General features: G+C 45.2%; 1 protein-coding gene across 2 annotated transcripts in view; it reads right to left on the bottom strand.

The window, feature by feature from the left end:
* The window catches only part of PLD1 (phospholipase D1), a 115597-nt gene that overhangs the window by 34702 nt on the left and 59715 nt on the right, over window positions 1–21180 (bottom strand). For both annotated transcript variants that reach the window (XM_083739272.1, XM_083739271.1), the window contains exons 9-16: window positions 19825–19977; window positions 18004–18153; window positions 16725–16808; window positions 13652–13733; window positions 4924–5034; window positions 3869–4075; window positions 2559–2775; window positions 1391–1519 (exon numbers count right to left, since the gene is read on the bottom strand). In XM_083739272.1, the coding sequence (XP_083595398.1) occupies window positions 1391–1519; window positions 2559–2775; window positions 3869–4075; window positions 4924–5034; window positions 13652–13733; window positions 16725–16808; window positions 18004–18153; window positions 19825–19977 (1133 nt within the window). The remainder of the gene's footprint in view (window positions 1–1390; window positions 1520–2558; window positions 2776–3868; window positions 4076–4923; window positions 5035–13651; window positions 13734–16724; window positions 16809–18003; window positions 18154–19824; window positions 19978–21180) is intronic.

Genomic DNA, 21180 nt, shown 5'->3' on the forward strand with positions numbered 1-21180 from the left:
GTTCGATAAAATCAAGTGCTAGTTAAGATGCAGCAGGAAACGAATTAGTCAAAGCACTTCCCTCCTCCTCTTTCAAACCATTAAAGAGATTGCAAGATTCTACTTTCAGTTTAAAACTAACCATACTTTCCTATGACGCTCAATCTTGGCGAACTGGTTTGCGTATGCTCTGGTTGATTAACAAAGATGACCTAAAGCCCTGTAGGGCTGACCCTGCAATGCAATGCAGCAGGTTAAGTGCATCAGGTTGTGCTATGAGCAGGAGAATAGAAGAAGGCAGGAACTGAATGATGCAGCCAGACTTTTTGAAGCGCTGAGCCTAGCAATGGGGTGGGACACTATTTAAGCAAAATGTCTGGGGCCAGCATTAAAACCATGACATGGTCTGATTCAAACAAACCACAGTTCTGTATATTTGAACGCCCAATGGGAACCGTGGTTTGTTTAAAATCACAGGCAATATCCACTGGTGCACAAAAGAGGAGGTGGGGGAGGACATGACCCTAAGGCTTGTCATGACACATTCATGTAGCAGGAAATCATGGCTCACAGAATCATAGCCTATAGAGATGGAAGGGACCCCAAGGGCCATCTAGTCCAACCCCCTGAAATCTCAACTAGATCCTTCATAACAGATGGCCATGCAACCTCTGCTTAAAAATCTTCAAGGAAGGAAGGATGCATGTTACATCTCAAATGTCCAATTGTGTGGAGCTGGGGGAAGGCCGGAAAAAGTTGTGATAAATGCTGGGATCCTGGAAAAACTGGTTAAGGCATCTTAAACCAGATTCAGCTCTCTTAAAAACGATGTGGACAACCTTCAAAGATCTGTGCACAATAGCATGGGAGTTGCTGCCCCAATAACTACTCTATTCTGAACTTAAAAATGGAAAGAGTAATGCTGGTGGTCAACAAAAGAGGTTTAAAGACTCTCTCAAGACAAATCTTTTTAAAAAATGTAGTATAAACACCAACAATTGGGAAACACTGGCCTGCGAGCGCTCCAGTTGGAGAACAGCCTTTACCAAAGGTGTTGTGGACTTTGAAGAACTCAGGATGAAAGGGAGAAACGTGCTAAGAGGAAGGCACGCTTGGCAAACCCTCACCATGATCAACTCCCACTTGGAAACCTATGTCCCCACTGTGGAAGGAGGTGTGGATCCAGAACTGGCCTCCACAGTCACTTATGGACTCACTGTGAAGACCGTGTTCATGGAAGACAACCTTACTCAGCTACAAGTGATCATCAAAGAAAGAAGCAGCCGCTGTCCCAATGTGCTGTGTGAACTGAACCCAACACACCAATGAACACCAGTTTGGGGAGTTTCCCTTGACCAAAGACAAAATGGGTGCAGAAACGATACTGGTTCCCAATTGCAATAGTGCTTACCAGCAAAGGGTTTATCAAGCTGAATCCAATCTTTAAAGACAAAGTTGCAATAATCCTTCCCATGCCAGAACCTGGTTTCACCCAGAAGCTCTCCAACGCCAGTTTTCATGCTTCGGATAGAACCTTTATCTGCCCCAAACAGGAAAGCACACAGATTTATTGGAGAACTCAACGAACCGCACATCAACGTTACCCCACTGGCAACACCCAGCATGGATGCCAAAGCTAGTCCCTGGTTCAAATTGTACAGCAGCCAGGAACTCACCCTTCTATTCTCCTTTGCTTTCTTTCCTAATTCTTTCCTTTTACACCTAGAAAGTATTTTGCCATTTCTAATTTTGGCGCTGTCCCTAGCAATTTCAATCCTTTTACTGTATAAACAAACAAGCACCAAAGCAAGCAAATGGGTTCAAAGCCTCAATTGCTCTATCTGTGTTATGGCTATAATAGCACTTACACACGACTGCTGAAAGGTTTGCCAATATAACGTATGTCGGCACTTCACATACCCTTGAGATCCAGCACAAGGGAGTGGTTAGGAGTGAGGAGATCCTGGTTTTAATCCCCTAAAAGCTCACTGTCTCTCAGCCTAATCTACTTCAGGGACAGAAGACATAAATGTAATATAGCATTTTTGTTCCTGGAACAGCTAACTTTTTTTCTAGATGGTATACTGCTTTGAGATCTAGGTAAAGGTAAAGGGACCCCTGACCATTAGGTCCAGTCGTGGCCAACTCTGGGGTTGTGGCACTCATCTCACTTTATTGACCGAGGGAGCCGGCGTATAGCTTCTGGGTCATGTGGCCAGCATGACTAGGCCGCTTCTGGCGAACCAGAGCAGCGCACGGAAACACCGTTTACCTTCCCACCGGAGCGGTACCTATTTATCTACTTGCACTTTGATGTGCTTTCGAACTGCTAGGTTGTCAGGAGCAGGGACCGAGCAACGGGAGCTCACCCCATCACGGGGATTCGAACCACCGACCTTCTGATCGGCAAGCCCTAGGCTCTGTGGTTTAACGCACAGCGACACCCGCGTCCCTGCTTTGAGATCTAGGAGGAGATAAACGCCACAGTCCTTCTTGACTGAACATTCATGTGACGCCAAAATCTGAAGTCCTTCTTGCCTTATACCCACTGTCCATCAAAACAGTGAGGACCTACTCACTGGAATCGCTGTCTATACTGCTCACGCTGTCTGCGTGGTGTAGGCCATGCCGGTGGAGCTGCTTGTAGATGCTGAATCTGGCAAATCTCTTGGGTTTCCCTATTCCTTTCATCCTCAAAGGGTCCAGAGATTCGTCGTTCTCCTGCAACTGCAGCTTCGTTGCGGGCTCTGGTTGAGGGACGGTGGCTGGCTGTTCATCAGTGGGTTCAGCTGAAGGCTTGAGGCAGGAAAGAAGACAGGTTAAAGGCTCGTCTAAACAGTTGTGGTGGTGGTGGGGAGAACATGGTACAGTCTTCAAAGGCCGTTTTGAAGGCAGATGGGCCAATAAAATGACTGAACACTCACTCCTGCAGAAAGCTAGAAGGGTTCATATACTTGCACATGAGAGGCTATTGGAAAGGTTGATGGGCTGGTTGGATGTATCCATGGACGGCTCTATCAACGACATTCTCCAAGCAATTGCAAAGCCAAATTCTCTCCCATGAAGTCAATCATAGACCCATAGAATTGTAGAGTTGGATGGAACCCCAAAGGTCACTAGTCAAACCCCCTGCAAGGCAGGAATCTCAACTGGAAAAGGGAAGAAGGAGATGCTCCTACCCCCCCCCCCAACTGTAGGTCAGCCTAAATGAGGGGCCAGGACCAGGGATACAAATGTACATACAGCAAAAAAATGTGTATATTTTTCATAGGTAAAGGTAAAGGTACCCCCTGACCGTTAGGTCCAGTTGTGGAAGACTCTGGGGTTGCAGCGCTCATCTTGCTTTATTGGCCGAGGGAGCCAGCATAGAGCTTCCGGGTCATGTGGCCAGCATGACTAAGCTGCTTCTGGCGAACCAGAGCAGCGCATGAAAATGCTGTTTACCTTCCCGCCAGAGTGGTACCTATTTATCTACTTGCACTTTGATGTGCTTTCAAACTGCTAGGTGGGCAGGAATTGGGACTGAACAACGGGAGCTCACTCCGTTGCGGGGATTTGAACCGCCGTCCTTCTGATCGGCAAGCCCTAGGCTCTGTGGTTTAGACCACAGCGCCACCCACGTATATTTTTCATAGCTGTATACAAAAATGTGTTTATTAGGAAAAATTCGCACTAAAATGCTGAGGATTTTTTAAAAAAATAATCAATTTTTATATTGCTGCAGAAATGTGAAGAGCTGAATTTAAGGTTTTAAAAATGAGAAATGGAGAGAACCAAAACCGGCAGATTCATCTACCCCAATTATGAACAGAGAAACAATCTCAGATACAGCTCTGGAGATATATGCATCCCCCAGACCAACAGCTGTGATTGTGGGATCTGGACTCACTGAGAGGTTGACCACAGATGCAGACTTGGTTGCTGTCATTCGTTTTGCACTGCCGACGTCGGTCAGTCGGTGCTCATTGTCATCCCACCTGCCGTAAGCCAAGTCAATGCCTCCAACAAAGGCTATGGACTGGTCAATGACCACCAGTTTCTCATGATGAGCCCACAAATAAACAGTTGAAGACACATGATCTGGGTGCCTCATTACCTGCATGGAGAGAGATAAAATACCCAACTTTAAGCTCAAGTTATGTTGCAAGGAAAGCTGCCAATGGTTTTCAAAGACAATTTCTAAATCCCTGAGAAGACTTTACATTTCACGGTTACAATTTACAAGTGGGAACAGCAGCATAATGTTACAGTGTGAGAGGTTCTGTTTGGTGTACCAGACAGTCACCTCTGTCCTCTCCAGCATATTCCATTCCCTAATTGAGAGGTAACTGCTTTGAAAATGTCACACCTATTATATATATTAAAAAAAACCATGGCATCCTCTCCAAAAGGGCTGTTTCTTCCTAAATTGATCTTGAAGTTTCAAGCTCAGGATGGTATAGTACTGTATTATTCTGTGCATAACACGCCCCCATGTATAAGGCAACCCCCCCTTTTTTGGACCGCAACAAAATAGTCCAAATAGCTGTTAATCACTCTACAGCCTGCCCACCACTGCAAATCGCATGCATCACCTGGCCACTAACCAGCTGCATGCTCGCTGCCAAAAGTCCACTTGCCACCTCAACACAACCACAGCCAATTGCACGCATGCCTTGGCTCTACCGTAAATAGACGGCCCAATTGCCACAGCCAATCGTCAGCAGGCCTTGCCGCAGCAACCAATCACATGTCCAATCGCTGCTGCCAATCTCCTGCTGGCTGCTGCCATTAATCGCCCATTCCCCCTCTGCTATCTGTGTATAAGATGACCTGAAATAATTTTGCCTATTATTTCTAAGGGGAAAAAAATCATCTTATACATGGAAAAATACGGTATTTTTTTTTAATATGAATTTTATAAAAGGAATGAATAAGCATGCACATCATAAAGGGCATGAATACCTTGATGTTGGAGTGCAGGTGCATTAAGGTACGCTTGCTGTACTCACTGTTGATGCCAAGAGCAAGCTCCACCTCTTTATAGAGCATCACAAAGATTTTCACCCCTTGTTGCTGTCAAGAAACAAAACAGGAGTTACGACTCTATGCAGATCTGACCAGTCAGAAACAAGATGGTTCATGGTCATTTTATAACACACTCTCTTTCGTTTGGAAGACCTGAGCTCTGGGATGTTCCTATAGCCTTAGTTGTTCTTTGGTCCTGACTTTTGGCTTGTTCCTTGGTCCTGTCTCCTGATATTGACTTACGAGTTGCTTCTTGATCCTTCCTCCTGATTTTAACCATGGACAAGCAAACATTCAGGTTGGCAGAGTGAAGACTGCAGCCACATCGTTGCCACCTCCAGAGAAACCACGAGCAGTAAATCAAGAAACTTGGTTGCAGCTCATGGTTCTCCTGGGAGAGACAAACTACCGGCCTGGATCTGGAGGTAATGGGGAGCCAAACCATGGCTTAGATTTTCAAGAGAAAGGAGAACAGTGGAGGAACACCATGGCCACAATCTTTGCACCAGAAACCTGCACATTTGCTTGTTTGAGCTAAGCCATGGTTTGGCTTAGAGCTGCATGCCAACTGTGTCTCTTTCTACAAGATGATGATGATGATACTACTACTACTACTACTACTACTACTACTACTACTAATTTATTATTTATACCCCACCCATCTGGCTGGGTTTCCCCAGCCACTCTGGGCAGCTTCCAACTGAATAGTAAAAACAATACAGCATCAGACATTAAAATCTTCCCTAAACAGGGCCACCTTCACTTGTCTTTTAAAAGTAAAATAGTTGTTTATTGCCTTGACATCTGCTGGGAGGGTGTTCCACAGGGCAGGCGCCACTACTGAGAAGGCCCTCTGCCTGGTTCCCTATAACCTCACTTCTCGCAGTGAGGGAACCGCCAGAAGGCCCTCGGCGCTGGACCGCAGTCTCCAGGCTGGATGATGGAGGTGGAGATACTCCTTCAGATATACAGGACCGAGGCTGTTTAGGGCTTTAAAGGTCAGCACCAACACTTTGAATTGTGCTCGGAAATGTACTGGGAGCCAATGAAGATATTTCAGGACCGGTGTTATATGGTCTTGGGGGCCACTCCCTGTCACCAGTCTAGCTGCCGCATTCTGGATTAATTGCAGTTTCCGAGTCACCTTCAAAGGTAGCCTCACGTAGAGTGCACTACAGTAGTTCAAGCGGGAGATAACTAGAGCACGCACCACTCTGGAAAGACAGTCTATACTGCGGTTCTATATTGCAAAGGACATTTATTTTAGCTGGTCTATGCTTTTAAATGTTTGTTAATGGTGCTGCTATTGTAAGTTTTTCTTGCATTGTGTTTTATAGCCAATTTAGACTGGCTATAAATAATTGTATAGCTAAATAAAGAATACTTTAATAGCCAAAAACTCACTCTAACAATACTGCTCAGTGTTTAAAATGTCGTTAGCCCCCAAAGCAAGAGCGAGGAACCTTTGGTTCTCTAGGTGTTGATAAACTACAACTCCCCAAAAGCATGGCTAATGATCATAGGTGATGGGAATTGAGGTTTAACAACATCTGGAGAGTCAAAGGCTCCTCAACGGTTCCTCAATTAAAAATACTAATCATAGGACTGGCCTAGAAATCCCAAGTTCTGAAATCAGAACAAATTCGCCCCCGCCTGCCATATCCAAGAAAACTCTCCCCCCCCCTCTAGTGTGATAAAGAATCTTGTGTTATCTCTGCATCTACTCGCTACTCTTTCGTGAGTCTGAATGTTAAGGATTGTTTGATTTCTATCTCAGTCCCAGAGCGCAAGGCAATATTCAGGAAGGAGCCCATTTGCCACGAAGGGAGTAATCCTTTCTGACCCGTAAAAGCTTGAGAAGGCACTTAAGGTTCTCCTGACCGAGGCCTTTTATGATGATGACAGAAAGATCCCATTAAAATAATCTTTCACCTCAAGCTCAATATCACGCTCCGGCCCACATAAGAATAGAGTATGGAGTATGGAGACAGCCAAGCGAAATTCTCTCCTAGTTAGATCTCTATCTCCCTTGGAGGAGATTGATGCCAACCATTATCCGTGTAATGAGAATCCATTCTGAAAGCAGGCACGTATTATAAATCAGGCTGCATTGCGATAGCAACTTCTCGAAAAGCCAATTTATGCTATCTACCGTTATCAACGTTTATATCATTCGCAGTTGGCCAAAGTGAGTACGCAGAGAAGAGTGCAGCCAAGGCCAGGCAGGAACACAGGATTAATGACGGGCAAGTCTGCTTCAGATTACAAGAAAAATCAGCCGTGCTTCCTAAGAGTTCAGATTGAACACCTATAAACTCTACAAAGGCTCTGGTGTTGGAGATAAGCAGTGTCCAGTGCACAGCGGAATGATGAAAAGTACGTGCCAACATGCTCTATATTAGTTTATTTACACTTCAAAGCTGGTAATTTACAGAAAAACATTTTCCCTCTGCCGGAGCAGAGAAAGGCATCCTCTCTCCTCTAAAGCACGGAGAGAATCACACTGAACTGCAAAGAACAGTGAAAAACAGGAAACCAGTGTACGTCACATCCAGTCTCCTTTCCCGTGAGAAAACCCAACAGCACTTGACTGCGGAATGTAAACATTGTCTTGTGACAAGCGCTTCGCTGCTCAGTGAAGGAAGCAGAAACCAACATCCTCCCCCTTTCTGTGAACATCACTGGGCAGCGTGTTCGTACAATATCAGTACAAACCCAACTTCTGCACATAGGTACAGTGTTGATCCCTTGATACAATCTTGGACAATACATCAGCAGGAATTTCATTACCTGGCATATAGGACACCGTTACGAGTCCCTTTTGAATACGTTCCCTAGCATGTTGCAACTTTAATTGCAAGTGCTTCGTGCTTTGCTTACAACCTTCAGAATTCAGCAAAGCCAAACATGCTTTGTTGTCCTGGTAAACCTGGATTGGACATTTGACAGGAATTTTCATGTCTTTGCACAATTGTAACAACCATTCACAATCTTTAAGTGAATAAGACAGTGCATTCAGTTCAGCTTCACAAGTACTTAAGCTAACTGTTGTTTGCTTCTTGCATGACCAATCAAATAGACCCTGATTGTACTTATAGCAAACTCCAGACGTACTTTTCCTGTCTGTAGTGTCACTTCCAAAACTTGCATCTGCAAATATCTCAAGACCACCAGACTTTTGATTGTTAAATCTCAGTCTGTAATGCATAGTGCCTTTCAAATACCGCGCTATGCGTTTCAGAGCTTTCCAATCCTTAACAGTAGGATTGTTGACTTGTCTGCTTAGCAAATTACAGCTAACAGCAATGTCAGGTCTTGAACATTTGGCAATGAAGTTTAGCTTGCCTAGCACATTTCTGTACAGTGTAGTATCAGAAAATGCTTCTCCAGTGTCATCTACCTGATAACCTGTTGTCATCGGTGTGTCTACAGGGTTAGCATCCATCAGGTTTAGTTTGCTTAACACATCAGCAATTTTACGTGACTGGTGTACTAGAATGTTACCATCTTGATCTCTCTCTATTTCCAGAGATAGGTAGTTGTTTACCTCACCAAGATCTTTTATGTCAAAGTGCTCTTTCAGTTGAGCTAGGGCATTATTGTACATTGTGACATCCTTCCAAAAGAATAAAAGATCATCAACATAAAACAAACAATACAGTTTCTTTTGCCCCTCCTCTTTGACAAATACACATGGATCAGCTTTCCCTTGCTTAAAACCTAGAGAAAACAATACTTCAGTGAGTTTTGTGTGCCAACACCGTGCACTTTGTTTGAGACCATAAAGGGACTTCTTCAGAGCACAAACAAATCCCTGTTTTACCTGTACGCCATCAGGTGGAAGCATATAAAGTGATTCATCTAGAGATCCGTACAGAAAAGCTGTATTCACATCATGGTGACTAATGTGTAGATTCTCCTCTGCAGCTAGCTTGAGCATAAGCCTAATGCTCTCATACCTCACGGTGGGTGAGTAGGTCTCGTGATAGTCTTCACCTGGTACCTGTGCAAAACCTCTGGCTACCAATCTGGCTTTGTGTCTGACTATCTTGCCATTTTGATCTGTCTTCGCTTTGAAGACCCATTTGCTTCCAAGCAGTTTCATTCCTGGAACTACTGGAACAAGGTCCCATGTTTTGTTCCTTTCCAAGGAATCAAGCTCAGCCTTCATGGCATTTAACCATGGCTCAGCTTCCTTTGAATCCAAAACCTGGATTTCTTGGAAACTTGAAGGTTCAAATACCTTCTTGGAGCTTTTAACAGCTGTTACTGCTATCTTGGCAAACTCATCAGCAAATCTCTTTGGAGGTCTGCCTTTTGTTGCTCTCTGTGACCTGCGAATTAGTCTTAAGTCTTCAACACTCTCCTCTTCCTTCTTAGGAGAAAAGTGACCTATTGTGAACAATGGTTCCTCCAACTCTTGATCAGAGCTTTCAGAGGGTCGCATAGAGGCTTTCGCACTCTTGAAATCCTCTGAATCACCCGATTCAGTTTCAGACTCAGAATCAGAACCTTCATCAGTGGGTGTGGGTTGTTGCGGTTGCTTTTGACTATCCTCAGTTTCATCACTGTCATCAGGATAACATTGGAAAATTCCCACATTCTCCCCCCACTTGGCATTGTACTCAACACTTCTTGTGAGCTTAATTTCCTTAGAGTCAGTCATCATTATTCTGTAAGACCCTTTCTGATAACCTAGAAAGATACCATGCAATCCACGCTTGTCTAACTTGGAGCTTTGTGGTGAGTGAACCCACATGTCAGAACCAAAAATTTTCATGTGTTTGATGTATGGCTTCTTGCCAAACATCTTCTCATAGGGGGTACAACCAATCGCTGAAGATAACCTGCGATTATAACTGTAAGTGAAACATGAGAGAGCTTCGGCCCAATAACTCTCTGGAAGATTGGCATCATGCAGCAAGGTTTTTAACCCTTGAAGCAATGTCTGATTTGCTCGTTCCGCAAGTCCATTCTGCCATGGCGAGCGAGGACTAGACAAATCGTGTTGAATTCCTTTCTCAGTCAGAAAAGCTTCAAACTGCTGAGAAGTGAATTCTCCCCCGCGATCACTGAAAAGAGTCTTTACCTTCTTACCATGCACATTTCCCAACCAAGCACAGAATTCCTTGAACCTTGGAAAAGCCTCTGATTTCTGCTTGAGATTGTACACATAAATATACCTGGAAAATGCATCAATGAGAACCATGAAGTACCTGTTTCCACCCAAAGAGGGCGCTAGTGGTCCAACCAAATCAGCATGAACAACCTGGTATGGTTCTGTAGCTTGCCTACTAGACACCTTACCTTTCGCAGCCATTTTCACTTTGTTTGCTGCGCATGCCTTGCACTTCATGTGGTACCTGCAGGGTTTAATAGTCATACCTTCAACCAAGGCAGGCATTTTAGATACTGCCTCAAAATGCAAATGACCAAATTTTCGATGAAAATCGTGAATACATTCTGCATGCAAACTTTTGTTAGAACCTGCAATGCAACAAGTGTCATCCTGCACAACATCATCAAAATACAAAACATACAAACGATCAACATATTCAGCATGCAATACATAATCATTTTTCTTTGTGATGATGCACCTTTTGTTCTTAAAGGAAACGTCAATTTTCCGCTCATTCAGCTGTCCAACGCTGAGCAGATTATGCTTGGCATCTGGCACATAAAGCACATCCTGTATCGATAAGTCCAAACTGTGAAGAACAACAGTTCCGTAGCCTTTACTGGGAATTGTGTGGTCATCCGCCTGGTGAATCGCACCTTCCTGCGGTGTAAAAGACACGAACAGTCGCTTATCGTTGCACATGTGGTGGGTCGCCGCTGAATCAACAACGAAGAAAGATCTAGACGTCTTCTGGACCTCTGCAACCTTTGGAGTGAAGCGTGAGACCATTGCCTTGTGCTGCGTTGTCCTGGACACCGGACCTTTGCCTTTGCCTCGGCCTTTTCCACGCGATGAGCTTTCGCTGCGCTGCTCTGTCTTGGCCCTGGGATATCTGCATTCCCTCTTCATATGGCCTAGACGTCCACACGTGTAGCATTTCACTGCCTTCAAAGCTTTGGCGCCATCTGGTGGTTCCACTGCACTATGGGATGACGTCTGTGAAGACTCCCCCTTGCCCATGCAGCTATCACCCTGGCGGTCTGCTCCATTCAGAATCATGGCAGTATCACTGGCTACTGTGAGTTGAGCATTTGGCTGATTGGCATCAAATTCCCCACTTGCATCAACCAGCCTTCTGCAGCTAGCCATCATGACTTTGGCATTAGCCTTCTGCGTCATCTCTGCTGCTTTAAATCAGGCTGCTTCATACAAGCTGCGTCTGTGTACAGCTGCTTCAATCCAAAACAGCCTCTGCCTGTGAACCTGTGCCTTTCTGCTTAACTGCTTTGCTTATCTGCAGCTGCTTCAAACCGCATTCCAAAGGCAAGTTCAAAAGTGAAAGTTCTCTCTGCTGTCTTAAATTCATGCTGCGACACTGCTGCAGCTGCTTTACTTTCGATTTCCCCCAGCATAGGAAAAATTTATCCTTCTAGCCTTTTGCCTGTGCCACGGCAAAACCGGCTATAAAAGTTCAAAGTCCAGCCATAAAGCCATTAATTAGAAGCTGGCAGGCTGCCCGGAGCTGTAGCACATACCTCATCAAATCATCTTGACGCGCAGAGATATCGTCCGATCCGGCCCTCTGCATTCCGATCCTTTGCCGGCACTCCAATTCTTTGCTCCTTTGTTCCTTTGCCAGGAGCCCGACTTCTGGAGTCCATTCTCAAAACACTGCGTTTTTCTGGGCCCGGAACCAAATGTTGGAGATAAGCAGTGTCCAGTGCACAGCGGAATGATGAAAAGTACGTGCCAACATGCTCTATATTAGTTTATTTACACTTCAAAGCTGGTAATTTACAGAAAAACATTTTCCCTCTGCCGGAGCAGAGAAAGGCATCCTCTCTCCTCTAAAGCACGGAGAGAATCACACTGAACTGCAAAGAACAGTGAAAAACAGGAAACCAGTGTACGTCACATCCAGTCTCCTTTCCCGTGAGAAAACCCAACAGCACTTGACTGCGGAATGTAAACATTGTCTTGTGACAAGCACTTCGCTGCTCAGTGAAGGAAGCAGAAACCAACATCTGGAACCCTGGTTTGCTTCCAAGGTAAAGGTAAAGGTACCCCTGCCCGTATGGGCCAGTCTTGACAGACTCTAGGGTTGTGCGCTCATCTCACTCTAGAGGCCGGGAGCCAGCACTGTCCGCAGACACTTCCGGGTCACGTGGCCAGCGTGACGAAGCTGCTCTGGCAAACCAGCACCAGAGCAGCACACGGAAACGCCGTTTATCTTCCCGCTGTAAAGTGGTACCTATTTATCTACTTGCACTTAAGGGTGCTTTCGAACTGCTAGGTGGGCAGGAGCTGGGACCGAACGATGGGAGCTCACCCCGCCGCAGGGATTCGAACCGCCGACCATGCGATCGGCAAGTCCTAGGTGCTGAGGTTTTACCCACAGTGCCACCCGCGCCCCCTTTGTTTGCTTCCAAGGAAGGCTCCTAATCTCTACCCCTTGTTACCCCTTCCCCCGTCCTCAAGCTATGCGTGTTTCGGAGGGGGAACAGGGTTTGGTAAGACCATCAGGATGGCGGTCAGACATCCCTCAATGCAGAGCATCTGGGCAAACAATGACAATCAACGCACAGGAATTTCATAGATATAAGAGAGGAATCCCTTCAGGAACTTCCCCTGATTGCTTTCTGCCTACACATTCTCAGCCAAGGGGGATTAAGGAAGCAGAGGAAATATTTTGAGCCTTTAGGAGAGCCAAGATGGCTTTTGTAATGCTCTCCTCTACTATTTTTTTAGGGGACGCAGGTGGCGCTGTGGGTTAAAGCCTCAGCACCTAGGACTTGCTGATCGAAAGGTCAGCGGTTCGAATCCCCGCGGCGGGGTGCACTCCCGCTGCTCGGTCCCAGCGCCTGCCAACCTAGCAGTTCGAAAGCACCCCCGGGTGCAAGTAGATAAATAGGGACCGCTTACTAGCGGGAAGGTAAACGGCGTTTCCGTGTGCGGCTCTGGCTCGCCAGAGCAGCGATGTCACGCTGGCCACGTGACCCGGAAGTGTCTCCGGACAGCGCTGGCCCCTGGCCTCTTGAGTGAGATGGGCACACAACCCCAGAGTCTGTCAAGACTGGCCCGTACGGGCAGGGGTACCTTTACCTTTACCTTTACTATTTTATGGCTTACATACTTATGTATGTGTGTTTGCCTTGTGCAATTGTCAACATTCATTCTATATTTGAGACCTTAGAATTATTACTATGACACTTCAATTTCACCAAGTGTTTACAAGTGAACCACTCTCTTTCAGCCTCAGTTTCCTGTCTGCAATATGGGGATAATACTGGCCTAGCCACAGGCGCTAACTCTATGGGGATGAGGACACTTCAGCCCCCTAAAGTATGTGGGGGGAGGCTTAATAGTGGTGTTGGGCCTTGCCAGGCCTAGCGGTCTCCTCCCGACATATGTGATGTCACAAGCGTGTGTCACACATGTGATGTCACACACACACGACGAGCTCCCACCCCCAGTCAGGCGGAACTCAGTGCCTCTGGGCTTAGCTTTCAGAGCTGTGTAAAGACTTGGAGAGCACAGCAAACTTACAGCTTTCCGCCTCAAAATACAGTCTAATCTCCAGCGGTTGCCCTCCACCACTGGCCGTTTCATGAATATCTCTGGGCTCAGCCTAAAAGAAAGAAAGAAAAGTTGGTTGCACCAACTTCAACTATATTTTCAAATATAAGCATATCTATTGGAAATTGTTTTTATTAGCAGTAGTACTAGTAGTTCTATATTACCTGCCTTCAAAAGCAGGTCCCAGGGCAGGTTATAACAATTAAAAAATCAGAATTAAAAACAGTTCAGCATGTTACCTCCAGAAGAATCGGGTAAGTTCTGAAAACACAATCGCAAGCATCGAAGGCCACTCCTACCTACATCTGTAAAAACAGCGTATCCGCCCTGATGCATTAATAAATAAAAAGCCCCTTGGAATGATTTATTTTCTGAATGTTCTTTTTATCCATTGTTTTCAACAATGCTGCAGTATATGTGACGGCCGACATCTGTGATTTGAGTCAACAAATCTATTGTTTGTGGAGTGAGCTCACGGAAGAATTTGTCACTCAAGTTCTGAGGAGGAGCAGCAGCAGAAGCTCCTGTTAAATCCAGAGCACATGCAGGACACCATGCTATCTTAGCCAACATTAATTATTCTGAAATTACTGCAGCTGTTATGTAAATTAGACCCAAATCTATTCATGCAGTGCAAAACGTAATGGTGTTTACTTTCCAGTGGGTGCCGCAAGATGTACTCCCCTGTACGTGAGCTTAGGGTGGCAGCACTTAGGGCAAATTCAATATGTTGAGGGCTGCCATATTTATCATTTGTAAAGGAATGGGAGGTGTGCTTTTGCCCCTCCAAAATCAAAAGGTACACACAGGTGGTGCTAGGTGAATTGAATCTACTGCCCCATGCTCCACCTTCCCAATGAATCTTTTTTCCCAGCCTGAATCCATTGCTGAAAGTGAGCCATAAAGATGAGATAAGTTCCTGAAGTGTTGGAGCTTTTCGGTCACAAATTTGGGGCATGAAATCAGGGGTCGGGACGAAATAGGGCGGTTTCAGATGATGAAAGCAGATTTTGGGGTAGATTTTAGGTAGCCAATTTTTAGGTCCTAGCATTTTCCACACACAAAATTGCCTCTCATATCAAGGCTATATTATGCAAGGGTGGTGGTGGTGGTTTGCAGCGGGGGCTAAATTGATGGTATTGATGGTATTGGTGTTTTTTTGTTTTGTTTTTTAAATACATGTTCAAAATTGAAAAGTGCCCAGCTGAAAATCACTAGAGGCTGGTTCATTAGGCTGAATGGAGCATTGGAGAATTCCAATGGAAACAGAAGCTTAAATTGGCAATGTTCACTTTTCCATCCCACATCCGGAATGCAAATCAGTTCGATAGATATGATCGCCGTTTGCTGTTACAATTTTCAGTCTCCGAATAATACGTAACTGATGATGTTTCCTTCCCATCGAAATGAATGGTATGGAGTAACAGAATAATTACATAATTAACTGTGTAATTAATTACATAATTAACTATGTAAAGTTCTGCCAAACAGCTGACAGCAAGAGGAATAACAGTTTTTTGTCAGAAGTCAAATGAATGAAGAATGGAAACAGAGCTAAATATGGGAAACATGGATGAGAATGGAAATCAGTGCCCTCTTGCCCCACCAACCTCAGAATTCCCAAAAGGCGGTGCTTTGTCCTGGATCTTAGGCAATAATAAAAGCTCAACAACTCTTGGTATGTCCTGGTTTTTACTTTTTGAAATACGGCAACCCTACCTATTTCCCTCACAGAGTGGTTTAATAATCCACCTCTCTTCTCGGGGAACTATGGAAACTGGAGATCTGCAAAGGAAAGTGGTCTCTTCTAACAACTCTCAGCACCTTTAACAAACTACAGCTCCCAGAATTCTTGAGGGGAAGCCGTGACATCAGAGTGCCTTAAATGTATGGTGCAAATGTGGCCTTACTAATGACCAGTCAAGGGGTGATTCTGCTGGTCAACCTACTGTTAGGTCTCCTTACCTTCTGCCCTATCACTGCCACAAATGTTACCAGGCAAGCACTACAGAAACACCCTCCCTCCCTCTCAAATTTTGCCAACTGTAAATGAGTCATCAAATTTTTTTGGGTGTGGGTGGGTGACGTTTTCACTCAGTCCTAGTTCCACTTGCCTCACTTCAATGTTGGATATTTAGATGTAAATATTGCCCTTTATATGGGAACGGAACAAATGTGTGTGAATAATAATAATAATGGCTGCCACTGTCATGCCTATCTTAGTCCTTACTCTGGGTGGATAATGACATTTCCATTCCCGCCAAATGGAAAATCCAGTCTGCACCAGTGCTTGAATGATAAGGGAAAAGTGGGGAGCTGGAAGATTCTGGAAACAGTAGCTTAGAGAACTGGTAGAAAAGATAAACGGGCAAGTATCCGCTCCCCTGTAATTTGAGCACCAGTCTTTGTGCCTCACATCTTTCAATTTGGTTGCTAAGTGTTAAGAGAAGGTAGCTTATAAACCTCGATTCTTCACAAGAAGGTGAAAATGCAAACATGGAAAACTAAGCACTGGTTGAAAAGTTACTTCTCTCTCTCTCTCATTTTCATTTTTGGCTGGTTCCACTTTGGTTTCCTGGCCAAGTGTCCTGAAAAGACCTTTACAGCAAAGCAACATAAAACACCCTGTCTCTGCGATGGTTGTTTCTGTTTCCAAACCATCTGGTCCTGCTGTTCAGCCTCCATGCTGAAAGGGCCCTTAACAGAGCAGCCTTAGACCATTTTAATGGAAGGCAGTCAACCCGGTGCCCTCCAGATGTTTTGAACTACAACTCCCATCAGCCCCTAGTCAGCATGGTTTGTGATGTAACATGAAATCTAGCTGGATTTTTCTGAACCCCACAAACCTGGTTCCGTCGCTGGTGGCGTGAGGGCCGTGTGGGCATTGAACACTTTGGCCTTGGGACCTGCTGACTGGGGGTGGATAGGAGTTCCAATCCAAAACCTCTGGTTTTGGCAAAGGGAACACTTTAGGAAGCAAATGTGTGTGTTCACGCAAGACAGATGGAGATAGAGAATTAAACCGTGCAAATTAAATACTAACCACCAATCTGTGATGAAAATCTCTTCTTTGGCAGCTTCCATGGCATTGGCGACATCTTCAAAATAGCCTTTTGCATTCACGTACCTAAAAGCAACGGCAGTATTTTGATTTCTGTCCAACTGAGAGGGAAAGAGAGGAGGAAGGGGAATAGCAGAGGTATGCCCAGCAGGCCTCCTACGGTTAACCTTTCATGTAGTTTGGGACAAAGACAGAGGGACACAAACAGATATGAAAAGAAGAGTCATTCGCTGGGAGTGGGAAGAGAAGCGACCTCATTCGCTGCTCCTGGCAGCTGCCACCCCCACCCCAAAATAGCACCCGGACACTGTGTGCGGTGTCTGTTGTCTGCCACACACACAGGCTGAAGGTTAAGTAATTAATTTTTTTCAAATCTACAGTATGAACCCAAAATAAAAAAGAATGAACTCATTGTGATTTTAATGAACGCGTTACAAAACAAATGAGTTTTGACAACAAACAAAAAGTCTATCCAGAAACCAAGAAAATTGCCCTTGTGTGCCTCAAAATAATATTTTGGGTCACTAGAGGCCAAAGTAGATGTGATGTAGGAGTGCTCCTTTTTTTGGAAAAGAAAAGGAAAAAAAGATTATGATGATGATTTATTTATAGCCTGCCCATCTGGCTGGGTTTCCCATGCATTGATAAAAGTGCTAACACAAAATGGTGCAATGGACAGCAAAAAAACAGTAAAAGAAAGAAGAAATACTTGTGTTCTGTAGTGTTGAGGACTGTCACAAAGAAAAGTCCTGAATGTGGGACATGCATACATATAACCACCCACTTAATGTAATGTAATGTAATGTATTAAAATAAAATAAAAGCAGCCACAATAGATTGGGACCAGAGTGTTGTTGTTTTTTTAAAAAAAGAAACCTTTCCCTGCAGTTCCATTTCCCCAGTTGAAAGTCTAGCTGCATAATTCCTGGATGTTTACTCCCACTGGACATTCAGTAGCTTGAGGGGGAATTCTGCTTGGCAATTTACTAAATCTTAATCAAGGTGTAGCAGACAGTTTCATTAGGAAGGCCAATTTCCCACAAAAAGCTGAAAGGCAAAGATTCTTCGCAGTATAATTACATCACATTTGGGGGTTTGCACACTGGAGTCCACAGAAACTAGCTGAGAGAACAAGATTGCCTCCCCCCCTCCTTTTGATGGTATGGTTCCTGTGTCATCAACGGGCAGATAGTCAACAGGATTTGGACCTCACCGCACCTCACGCCGGGGAAAGCTATGAGAGCAGTGAGCCACCTCTTACCACTTTGCCAAGGTGTTCCCCTGGACAGCTGCGTAAGAGCCAAATCTGTGATGTTTGAGGAAGTTAGTGCCGTTTTTCTGAATGAATTCTTCTATCCCTTGGCACCACCAGAGAGCATGTCTGTAGCTGTTGCATTTCAAAATCAGTGACCTGGAAGGGGGAAATAAAGCCATGCAATGAGAGGGGGGAAATTATTTATTATTATTATTTATTTTATTTCTATACTGCCCTATACCCAAAGGTCTCAGGGCGGTTCACATTAAAAGAAAAGAAAAGGAAGACCAAACAATAAAATCTTGATTTGGGAGGCAGTATTGGCTTGCCAATCAGAAGGTTGGCGGTTCGAATCCCCGCCACGGGGTGAGCTCCCATTGCTCAGTTCCTGCTCCTGCCAACCTAGCAGTTTGAAAGCACGTCAAAGTACAAGTAGATAAATAGGTACCACTCCGGCGGGAAGGTAAACGGTGTTTCGTGCACTACTTTGGTTCCGCCAGAAGCTGCTTAGTCATGCTGGCCACATGACCCGGAAGCTGTACGCCGGCTCCCTCAGCCAATAAAGTGAGATGAGCGCTGCAACCCCAGAGTCATCCGCGACTGGACCTAATGGTCAGGGGTCCCTTTACCTATCTCTCTGAATACTAGTTACTGAAAGTCACAAGGAGAGAGAGTGCTCCTGAACTCAGGTCCTGCTTGCAGATTTCCCATAGGTATCTGACTGGCCACTGTGTGAATAGACTGCTGGAATATATGAGCCTTTGGTCTGACCCAGCCATGTTCTGATCTTCTTATGTTGACTGGGCAAGCAGGTTATTTTCATTTTACTGATGATCGCTTAACAAGGTACGTAGCTTTGTTTCAGAAGCTGGCACTATATAGAGATGGTGATCCAAAGGCGGTGACTTAATCCATGCAGGAAGATGGATGAACAAACACAGTGGGGCCGTTTTGGACATTTCCCTCCAAATCTGCTGCCCTCTGCAGCACCAGCTGTTTTCCAAACCACTGTCTGGAGACTGTGGGGACTGAACCCAGGGCTTTTTGAATGCAAAGCATACATTCTACAACTGAGCTACAGCCTTTCCCTTGTAGACTGTGCTGAGACAGGAAGTGAGGGAATTTGTCTCCTTGGTCCCGAATATGGTGGCCGAAGGTACCCTAGCAAGGTCTTCACACTACCCTGCCCACCTTCGTTTAGTTAACAGCCGCTAAGATCCTTCTCCACAAACGGCACAATGCTGAATTTGACTGCGCTATATATAGCAGCTCTTAAAGTTACCAAGGAGGCCCAAGGCACAGAGAGCAATATTTGACAAGTCTTGTTCAGTCAGGTGAATAATGAAGAGTGTCACGAATAGGGAGTTGGGTAAATATCCCAAATATGGCTTCTCTATTTTTCGTTTTCCCAGTATTAAGTTCAGTTCTCCATGTTTCTATGTCAGTCTGCATTTCCCTCCCTACTCAGAGCATTTTAGTGTGAATTTTGCCTCACAAATACCCATGCAATTTTGCCTAATATAAACATTCTTGCAAAGCAATTTCTCCCAATATAATTCATTTGCATACATTACTTTAATATATATATATTTGTGTGTGCTTACACTTTTATCTTAGCATATACCCTTTCTCTTTTTTTGCACACATTACGTGGGTGTGTAACTGCACCCCAATCTTCAGAAGTGTGAACCTTGAAGAATGGCTGTGTTTCAATTTGCTGTATTGTTTCAATGGCGCAAAGGAGATGCAAAGTTTGCCTTTCAGTGTGAACTGAATCGAATCTCTCCCACATTCCTAACCACAAGACGTGGCGTGAAAAGGTCTCACCTGGAGAGATTGTCTATTCGTAGCCCGTGTTTCGTTTCTGTCTCTTTCTTGCCAATCTTTATGCTGAACTCTTTATCTACCAGTAAGACAAAGGAAATGGCTCCACTGTCTGGCTTCATGTACAAGAGAAAAGAGTCCTTGACTACTAGCCACCTAGGAAAGAGATACAAAACAAAACAAACACACACAAAATTACATCTATTCATCAGGGCTTCAACATTTAGCCCATGAATCGGTAGCTGAATCAACGAAAACCCTTTGTGATCAATTACAAAACTGTCCCTAATTAATCAGGCTTTTTTATATGGTTAATTGTTTTTTAATACATGTGTTTGCAGAAATCGCAAGCCGCTGTGGCTCAGTGGCAGAACATCTGCTCCGCACACAGAAAGTCATGGGTACAATCTTCGCCATCTCTAGTGTTATAGGGGAAAACTGCTCCTTTTCCTTTATGGGGTATCCAAGAGGCCGTATAAGAGTCCTTAAGTGGGTTCCCTATCAGTAGGAGAAAATAACAGAGGCCAGCCAGAGAATATTGAGAAGCAAAGCAGCTAGTAAGCCTGATCTTTATTAAACTGTTGCAACATGGTCCTCACTAACCACACTCAGAAAGGAGGAGGAACCCAGAACAATGGTGTGCCAGCCCTTACATAGACTCTTGAAACTGCCCACCCTGTACCTCAGGACCACCCCCCAAAAAATCATACATATATCACAGAAGGAGGTAGTCTACAGCAGAAATACACCACAGGATACCTGACAATGGCTACTGGTTGCTTTACCTGGGCAGCCCAGCCATTCTTTTGTGTCGGGGGGGGTGACAAGAAGGCACCCTGCGGGGGCTTGCGGCGGTGCGAGCAGCCATCATGCCACCGCATGTGAAGAATCCTCCATTCGTGGCTGCAGCCGCGAGCAGAGGATCCCAGTGCAGGTGGCAAACCGCTATGTACAGCGCATGTGCGGCGTTGCACGCATGTGCTGTATATTACGACGACGCACATGCACTGTACATAGCGGTTTGCTGCTCAAGCACCGTACAGACGGCAGTGGATCCCTCCATCGCCGCTACAGCCACATGTAGAGGATTCTCCGTTCGCGGCTGTAGCGGCGAAGGAAGGATCCCAGCACCGTCCGTACGGCGCTGGAGCACCGCCGCCGGCAAACCGCTATGTTCAGCGCATGTGCGGCGGCGCTACATAGGGCGCATGCGTTGTATGTAGTGATGCTGCGCATGCGCCCTATGTAGCAACGCTCCGCCCCGGGTGTCACAACGCCTTCGTTCGCCCCTGACTCTGTCACCTCAGGATTCTACCACCTTGATTTTGTCTCTGTGTGTGGACCTGGCCAGGGTGATGC

The sequence above is a fragment of the Podarcis gaigeae genome (genome assembly GCF_964106915.1).
Source record: "Podarcis gaigeae genome assembly, chromosome: 5".
Classification (NCBI taxonomy): domain Eukaryota; kingdom Metazoa; phylum Chordata; class Lepidosauria; order Squamata; family Lacertidae; genus Podarcis; species Podarcis gaigeae.